Below are 9,384 nucleotides of genomic sequence, written 5' to 3'. Positions count from 1 at the left end.
GCTTGCCTTGCATGCATGAGGCCCTGGGTTCGATTCCTCAGCACCACATAAGCAAAAAGAAAAAAGCCGGAAGTGGCGCTGTGGCTCAAGTGATAAGAGCGCTAACCTTGAGCTGAAGAGCTGAGGGACAGCGCCCAGGCCCAGAGTTCAAGCCCCACGACCGGACCCAAAAAAAAAAACAAACAAAAAAAAGAAAAAAATATGTATAGATTAGAGAGGTGCATGCCTCTCATCCTAGCTACTCAAGAGACTGAGAATCCTGGTTCAAAGCCAGCCCAGGCAGGAACGTCCATGAGATGTGTAACTCCAATTAACCAGCATAAAACCTGAAGCAGAGCTGTAGCTCAAGTGGTAGGCGCTTGAGCAATAAAGCTCAGGGACAGCGCCCAGGCCATGAATTCAAGCCCTATGACTGGCATGTGCATGTGCGCATAGGCGCACGCACAGACACAGTCACAGACACAGACCCAGAGCTACTGCTTTGTCTGGAACCTTCTAGTGGCCTCCAACCACAAGTTTTTACAGAGGCCTCCAGGGTGCTAGAGAATCTGTTCGCAGTTGTCTCTTTTATCTTAGACTAGGGTTAAGCTACAACACAGAAGTCTCAAGCACAGGTTAGAACACAGGGCTGCTAAGCAGTGGATGGTCCCAGGGTGGGAAGGAAGGAGTTGGCCCATGGCGCCTTGGCCAGGAGAGCAGCGAGGTAAAGAGGAAACCTGGGGCTGATAAGGTGGCTCAGTGGTAGAGTCTTGCATGCATGAGGCCCTAGGTTCAATTCCTCAGCACCACAAAAACAGAAAAAGCTGGAAGAGGCACTGTGGCTCAAGTGGTAGAACACTACCCTTGAGCTGAAGAGCTGAGGGACAGTGCTCAGGCCCTGAGTTCAGATCTCACAATTGACAAAAAAAAATGAGGAAACCTACCCTGATGTACTGGAATTCTTCAACAGGAGACTCTGACAGGGGAGACAGCAGTGAGGCGCTGGTTACCCCACTCGGCTTGGTGTGTTTTCTTGTAATCAGAAGCAGCTTATTCCGAATGGCAACCACGATTCTCAGCTCTCTGCTGTGGTGAGTGTTAATAGCATACAGGTGGCAGCCTGCGAAGACAAATGATAGAAGTGCAACAGAGGAGGTGGTCTGGAATTGTTCCTAAGAACCCTAGAAGTTAAGCATCACTCAGGGGTCAGCTGAGGATGATTCTGATACCAGGGAAAATGGAGTGGACATGAAAATGACATCAGCAGTGACAGTCCTTCTATTCTCCTGTTAGTGGGCTTGGTCTCAAACTTACTACAGACAAATTGAAGTGGAGGTGACCAGAACTCCAGGAAACAAAGTCTTAAAGTATTGTTACTCAGCCAGGCACCAGTGGTTTATGCCTATAATCCTAGCTACTCAGGAGGCTGAGATCACAGTTCAAAGCCACCCCAGACAGAAAAGTCCTCATGAGACTCTTATCTCCAATTCTGGTTTTCTGAGAAAACCAGAAATGGAGGTGTGGCTCAAAATGGTAGAGCGTTAACTTTGAGCAAGACAGCTCAGTAACAGCCCAGGCCCTGAGTTCAAGGCCCATGACTGACCACAGATGCTAACGGACTTCAACTCACCTCTAAAACTGGTGATAGAGGCCTAGAATTTCTAGTCCCCAAAGTGCAGTGCCGAGGATCAAACTCAGGGCTTTGGGCTTGCTAGGCAACAACTTCCCTATTCATTTTAATTTTCAGTAAAAACCTAGGCTGCCTGAGGAAAAGTAATGAATTGAGCAGAAACTTCCCAAGTAGGAAGACCAAGTCACCTTTGGTTTTCTCCAGCTTGTTTTCTCGGCAGTCAGACCTGCTCCTCCCAGCCTGCCTCCCCTCGAGGCCTTTCTGCACAGTGCTCAGCCTGAAGACGAAGAGGCGGGCATCTTTCCCTGGTGACAGCAGGAAGAAGGCAGAGAAGGGGATGGAGAGGCAAAATGACAGTAGCACAGTAGGAAGGAGGTGTGTAGAATTGTGAGACATCCCTCAGCACTTTGGCACAACCATAATTAGCGATGCAGCCTCCTTTTTTCCATTGCTCAGTCCCCTCCCCCTCAACAAGTGTGTCCCATCACTGACACCGGAAAAGCAACAGCAGCTCCCCTGTGAGGTGAGACCCTGGTGGCCCCCTCACTGCCGCCATGGGAGGCCAAGGTTTTCCTCCTTCACAGAGCATGCGCAGAAGGGTAGCACCTTTGTCTGCTCTGAGGACGAGAAGGTCCAGAGTCTCAAGCACGTGCATCTGCTTCACAGGCAGCGTTCTGTCAAACACGGGCACGGATGGAAGGTCATCTGGAAAAGGAAGGCTGGTTACCGGCTGGACTCTGTGACCTATGGCATGTGCCTGTGGGAGATCCAGACCCCACTTCTACCTGGGCAAGGAAGGAGTCAGCTTCTAGAACTCTCCTGAGGTTTATACATGAACTTCAAGCACTCAGCTTAGGGAGAAAGCATGCGAACTACAAGACAAAGCAACATACCTCAACCTCATGTTTTACTGGGCTTCTATCAAAGGGCTAAACACCACATGAAAAAATGATGTGAGTCATTTCTCTTCAGTATTTTCTTATTTTTATATAGTATTTGAAAGTACACCGTATCTTAGATCATTTTCTATGTCCCAGAAAAGTAAAAATATTTCTTTTTTTTGCATTTAAAATGTGCTCTGCCCTCACCTGCTCTGTGTCTATGTCCACAATAAATTTCCAATGTGTTTCCATATAGGAATTTGAAATCTTCATTTTTTTAGACAAAAATAAGTAAAGAGAGAATATCAATTAGACATGTTGCATAGTGGGGAATGGGGGGGACAACCTATCAAGTTGAAATACTCTGGAAGATTTCAGGTAATTGGATGACTAAAGACTGAATTATACACAGAATTCCTTTTTAAGGTTACTTACTGGGATCCTAAATTGTTAACAATTACTTTGTCCCTGGGGGGCTCTAGACATAAGGGCTGAAGGATTAAGGCTGTTCTGAAGAAAAAGGCTGAGTCTGGTGTAGAATCAGGGCCAGGCAGACACGGCCAGGGCTGGTGAGAGATCTCATGCAGGGCAGCGGCTGCCTCATTCTGCACCTCATTCAGTTTTCTAGGGCTCTGTTGTAGGTATGTGTTTGGTCATTATAATTCAGTTACATGCACCCCGCCCCCCAACCCCTTCTAGGAATCCCAATGTAGCTGGGAGTTTAACCCTTCCTCTGCATACCTAGGCAGGAGCAGGGGCTAGTCACTAGGATTAATGCAACCCTCTGTTCGGAGGAAGCTCCAGCTCTTGCAGGCCCAGGGACTCTGGATGTGCCACAGAACAGCCATGGTGCTCACATGAGACACACACTCAGGGCTTGCCTCTATTTCCTCTTTTTTTTTTTCTTTTGGGTTGGTCATGGGGCTTGAACTCAGGGCCTGGGTGCTATATCACTGAGCTCTTTTGCTTAAGCCTAGCTATCTACCACTTTGAGCTACAGCCCTACTTCCTGGTTTTTGAGTGGTCAATTGAAGGTAAGAGTCTCATGGGTATTTTTCTGTCTGGTGTGGTTCCGAATCTGATCCTCACATCTCAACCTCGTGACTGGCTAAGGGTTACAGGTATGAGCCACTGGCAGCCAGCCAAAATTGTGACTTTTATGTCAGCTCATGAACCAGTTTCCTTCCTCCTCTACCCAGGCCCCTTACAAAAAGGAATTGATTCCAGAGTCTGTACTGCTGCCAGGGAAGACTTCAGTGTTCAGAATACAAGATGCCCATATGAATGTCTGTCATTGTAGTTGGGTAAATAACTGCCATTACCTCATTCTGGGGTAAGAGCAGCATAGCAATGGCAGATCACACACCCCAAGGGCTTCCTATGGGCCAGACCCCAATGCTTAGTGTGTCTTCTATTAATTCAGAATGTCCAAAGGACCCAGCTAGGTGGAGATATGCAATGTTCTCATTTAGTAAATGAGGAATTTGGGGTTCACAGGTGTTCGGACCTTGCTCAAGGTCACACCTTGAGTTTATGAAGACAAAAGTGACACGAATACTTCATTTGACCTTGGAAACAGGAGAGCTACCAAACCAAGTAGACAGAAAATTCGCATGTATTCTCCGTCTACTCTTTCTCAGATAGCTGAACTGGCAGAGGAAGTAAGGACAGGGCAAAGAGACCTGTGATTAATGATTGCTCCATTAATTTTTCCTTCCTGTAATCTCTGTAGGAAGAAGCAATCTTTTACAGACAGCTTGTCTAGTACTGTGAAACCAAAATGCATGGCAAAAACAAAATTGGTATTTAGTCTTCCTTCAAAGTAGGTTGTGCAGCAGTCATGAGAGCAAAGGATCTTGGTTTTTAATAATGACCTTGAAAGGAGCAGACTCTCTCGGGTAGGTCTAATAAAATTAAGCAAAGGCTAATGGGCTAGAGTGAAACTCAGCCTGGAGCAAATGGACAGATTCACTCACCAAAACAATTCATAATACGATTAAGTGTAGACCAGAAGAAGGTAAACAAAGATATAAGAGAATTATGGCATAACGAAGAGTACAAAGAGAACTTTAAATGTTATTTTCTTTCTTTGCAAAAACAAAGGATCACTGCATAGTCAGGACATGAGAAAAATAATCTACATAAATATCTATACAGGTGGTGGGTGAATATAGCCACTAATGGACTTCCTCCAAATGTGGAAGAAAAGAATTTTTTGGAAAACCATGACAATCTCTGTATCAGACACCACCATTAAATTTTGGATTGATAAACATTAAAACTTCAGAAAGGACTTGGTAATCTGTTTGGATTCTTCTTAGTAAACTGAAGGCCCTGAGTTGAATCCCAATACTTAGAATAAAAATCCTACTCAGATTTCTTTGTTTTTAGGAAGCTTTACAATAATTGAACCTTCTTTTAAATCCAAATTTTTCCCAGGTTTTGGAAATCTGCATTAAAACACAGACAAAAACACTGGTACAGCTTAGCATGTGTGTGTGTGTGTGTGTGTGTGTGTGTGTGTGTGTGCACGCGCACGCACTAGTACTGAGGCTTGAAATCAGGGAGGGCCTTTCCCTTGGCTTTTCCCAGCAAGGCTGGTACTCTATCACTCAAGTCACACTGCTAGTTCTAACTTTTTGTTGGTTAACTAGAGGTAAGCATTACAGAGTTGTCTGCCCAGGGCTGGCTCCAAATTGAGAGCCTCAGATCTCAGTTTTCTGAGTAGCTAAAATTATAGGCATGATTCAACCCTGGCTATAGCTCCCCGTGTCCCCACCCCTCCTCCCCCAGAGCTGAGGACCTAACTCAGGGCCTTGCACTTGATAGGCTGAGCTAAATCCCCAACCCCTGTACCTGAGTTTTAATGAAATGCAGTTTGTTTGTGAAAGAGCACTGGGATAGGAAGCACATCTGAGCAGTGTGACCTCGTCAAGTCACTCGTTTGTTTAGGCCTTGATCTATGAAGCTAGGAGACCAGACTAAGCCTTTCAGAGATTTGTTTTGGTTTTTCTTTTCTTCTTCTTTTATTTCTTTAGGCTCAAACCTATGTGCTTTTGGCAAAATCTAAGGATTTTATTAAAGTAAATTCCCAGGAAGATAGCAAAGGTAACAGCTACCATTTAATAAGCTACTACTATATGCCAAACACAGGTAACTGATTAATCCCTAGACTCCCTCTTCCTGGTTGTAATTGTCCCCGTATGCCTCATCATTTTTCATCACTGTAAGATTTTATCAGCCTCTTAAAATGCCTTCCACTTAGAGAGTCTTGAGGCCTTTTCTCTTTGGTGCTGAAGATCCAGTTCAGGACCTTCCACATGCTTATCAAGCACTCTATCATTGAGCCCCAGCCTCAGCCCTGGACTTTCCTTAGACCACAGTGTTTCTCAAATGAAGGACTTAAATTCTCAATTGATGAATTTTAAATTATCTGCCTTCTGTTGAATTAGCCGTAGGTATGATTAGGTCATGGACACACAATTAAGATCCGTACTGCTGGGTGCCAGTGGCTCACACCAATAACACTATAGAACTATTCAGAAGGCTGAGGTCTGAAGATCATGGTTCAAAGTCGGTCAATACAGATAAATCCTCGAGACCCTCACCTCCACTTATCCAACAAAAAGCTGAAGTAGAGGTGTGATTCAAATAGTACAGCATCAGCCACAAGAAATAAAGCTCAGTGAGACTTTGAGTTCCAGCCCCAGGACTAGCACACACAGAAAGACCCAGACCAAAAATAACGAAGTCAGAAAACAGCCCACTTGCAGTAGGGTCACCTCTCCTGCTGTAAGCAGAAGGTGCTGCACAGGGTGCAACACAGAGCTGGAATTTTGTAAATGTGCTATGGAGGGGTTTAGGGAGAAAAGACCATGCCAAAGGGGTGCCACTGAGTCACTCTCAGAGGTGGTGTTAGGATTTTCATGTACGTCTGTATGGTCATACCAGAGACGGGGCAGCCACCTCTGTGCAGTCTGTGAGGCCCTGTCCAAGTCCAGAAGATGACTTTTGCCAGGATTTATTTAGCTCCTTGCTCCTCTCACATTCATCAGGAGTCTGGAATAAACTAAAAGAACCTCCTGCTGGCCCTGTCTACACCCTGATCCATCTGAAGTTGTATGTCTGCCACAGCATCCTGGCTGTGGGTGTATCATGCCTGGCCCAGGGTCATTCAGCTGTGCGACAGGGTACTGCCCCAGGGCAGGTTGAGCTAGCTGACTGTGGGAAAGTTTGCTTTTCTACTGGGCTGAAATCAGTCTCCCTGTCTAACTGTTCTGTTTCTATATTCATCAAAAATAGTTTACCTGACTCATATGGCTTGTTTTAGACACTCAGTACTTTCAGAACTAAATTTGTTGTTGTGTTGTTCATAGTTTGAATTTAGGGTACTGCACCACTTGATCCATGGTCTCAACCTTTTAATTTATTTTTGCTTTAGTTATTACTTGGATAGGACTTCATATTTTAGCCCAAGACTGGCCTTGCACTATGATCCTTCTACCCACAGCCTCCTGCTAGTTGGGATTACATGTTTGAACCAACATGCCCAAATTATTTGTTGAGATACAGTCTTGCTAACTTTTTTTGCCTGGGCTGGCCTTGAACTTCATTCCTTCCCATCTCTGTTTCCTGAGTAGCTAGGATTCCAAGCATGAACCACCATGCCTGGCATTGAACTTTCAGAGACTGTTCCCAAGAATGACTCTAAATAATGTGTCCCCTTTTGATTTAAGATAAAATGTCAGGGCCATGAAAAGTATTGGCTGACAATGAGATTATAACATATCATTTAATATCCCCAGACTAATCAAAGATTAGGAGAAGGGGTGAGCCTAGGAAGTCATGTTCCAGTGTGCTTGGTTCAAAATATCCACCCTCTACTTGCCCTGAAAATGGAACTCATTTGTAAAGCTATCAAACTGCCAGGTCCCTGTGGGCCACACATTGAGTTGGTTCTCAGTCACTCCCTGAGCAGTAGTACCATGAGCCACACAAATAAAGACATTTGTAGAACAGCTACTCACTAACCATCCACTAGCAAGACGCCAGCATCAGTGGAAACCAGCAGGGCCTGGCCCCAGGGATCTGCACACACGGCTTCGTGAGGGAAACTGCTGCAGAAACACTGGGGCTCCCACGGCTGCGAGGCAACACAAGCATCGGACAATAAGTGCACCAGAAAAAACACCCATGCCCACCAAACAGAAACAAATAGAACACCGATGCCTGAAACAGTAACACAGATGCTTGTGGGAGATACACGGGGTCTGGACTGAGTTACTTCACTTAAGGAGAGGAACTTTCCAAATACATGTGTGATAGGAAAGCAGCACGGTCCCCCTATTTCTGGCACCATGACCTGTTTCTCTTTGATGCCCAGTGAAATGCACTATGGCAGACAGAGACCGACAATGTTGCTAGACAAGCAAACACTGGCAATGTGTCCTAAGCGAGGCGTTTTCTTTAACATCTGGAAACTGGCCAATCAGTGCCTACTTTTTAGAAATTTGAGGTTAGTTCATCTTAAAAAGAAATCCCACAGTTACTGTAAATAAGTCAAGATGATTCCTGTGTTGCTGATTCAACAAGGTCATGAAACAAGATGCACAGAAGAGATTGATGCCGTCTTATTAGGAAAAGGCTTACTGGCCCACCTACTTTACAAAATCTTAAAGAAAAAAATAATGGGTGTAGGAAAACAGCAAGCACTACCAAGGAAACGACGACTCCCTCCACAGGCCATATTGCATTCTTTTCCTGGGGTTTTAGCATCATCACTTTTATTCCAGGCCTAGATTGTTCTTCCTGACAATGGTCTCTGGACTGGGTGGGCACCTGAAGTCACTGGGTTGTCTACTAGGGTTTCAGAGACACCAGAACCATGGACATGTCCAGGGGAATCATTCACTTCCCTCCAGAGCTCCTAGCTCAGTCCTAGGCTCTGGTAGTCTTTGGAGATTTCTGGGGACAAGCTGGAGTCTTATGTCTTTACCTCTATTCTCAATCAGACACAGGTGGGTCATGTCCCACCTGCAGCTGCACATAAATATACATGGGTGTGTCTGGGAGGATGTGCTAGCAGCCTCTGAGTCACACAAAGGCTCTGAGGACTACCTTGCAGTTGCTAGAGCTGGGGTAAACACTGTGTGGATTATTGCTAGGTTAGAAAAGCAGAACATGTTTCCCTTTTAGAAAACCCACAGCCTTGGGAAGAGCATTAGACTTGCTAAGATGAGACCTGCACTATCTGGAAAAGATCACCTAAAGCATATGGAAATGTTTAATGAATTGAAAAAAGGCTACACAGGACAGGTTACTAATTGAAATGACATTTCCCCAGGATGAGTTCTGGCAACTCTGAGCTTGTGACTTGCAGCAAGAGGACATGAAGGAACAATGGCAATATAAAGGCAATACAGGAGACAGATATGGAAACCAGTGCTTCTGGGTGGCACTCAGACAGAACCACTGCATCTTCATAATGATGTGTTCTCTGGCCAACGAATATGTAGGAGGGGCCCTTCACCCAAAAGGACAATCTACAGCAGGGGCGAGAAGTTTTGCTCTACCTAGGGCCATTTGGGTATTTATAACATCATTATAAGCCATAGAAAACTGTTAATGTCAGCAGGTAGGCTGTGGTGGGTGGAGGAGAAGCACATGTGTCTGTCCCACTCCTGCCCAAGAGACTCTCGTATTCAAAATGCCATCTGTTTTTGCCACTGGTATTTTAGTGTGTGCTGTGTGGGGTGTTCATGGTTCTCAGAGGTGCCAGTAACTACAAGAGCTGGGGATCTACTGAACATTGGGGCATGGAACGTCAGGGATCACCTGAGATCTGGGCCCACATGCTCTGCTGATGATGTTGGGGTTTGTCTTAGGCCAGGCCCC

The 9,384-nt window shown here is 45.4% G+C and overlaps 1 protein-coding gene across 4 annotated transcripts in view; it reads right to left on the bottom strand.

Moving 5' to 3' along the window:
* Positions 1 to 9,384, bottom strand: part of Garnl3 (GTPase activating Rap/RanGAP domain-like 3) — a 114,356-nt gene that overhangs the window by 23,653 nt on the left and 81,319 nt on the right. For all 4 annotated transcript variants that reach the window (XR_001175245.1, XM_013021323.1, XM_013021325.1 and 1 more), the window contains 4 exons: positions 7,522 to 7,633; positions 2,216 to 2,314; positions 1,798 to 1,914; positions 924 to 1,099 (listed from right to left, as the gene is read on the bottom strand). Coding sequence is in view for 3 of the 4 variants with exons in the window: in XM_013021323.1 (XP_012876777.1) it covers positions 924 to 1,099; positions 1,798 to 1,914; positions 2,216 to 2,314; positions 7,522 to 7,633 (504 nt within the window). In the remaining variant the exon portion in view is untranslated. The remainder of the gene's footprint in view (positions 1 to 923; positions 1,100 to 1,797; positions 1,915 to 2,215; positions 2,315 to 7,521; positions 7,634 to 9,384) is intronic.

Source organism: Dipodomys ordii, unplaced genomic scaffold (genome assembly GCF_000151885.1).
Source record: "Dipodomys ordii isolate 6190 unplaced genomic scaffold, Dord_2.0 Scaffold55, whole genome shotgun sequence".
Classification (NCBI taxonomy): domain Eukaryota; kingdom Metazoa; phylum Chordata; class Mammalia; order Rodentia; family Heteromyidae; genus Dipodomys; species Dipodomys ordii.
This window is presented reverse-complemented; position numbering and strand designations above follow the sequence as displayed.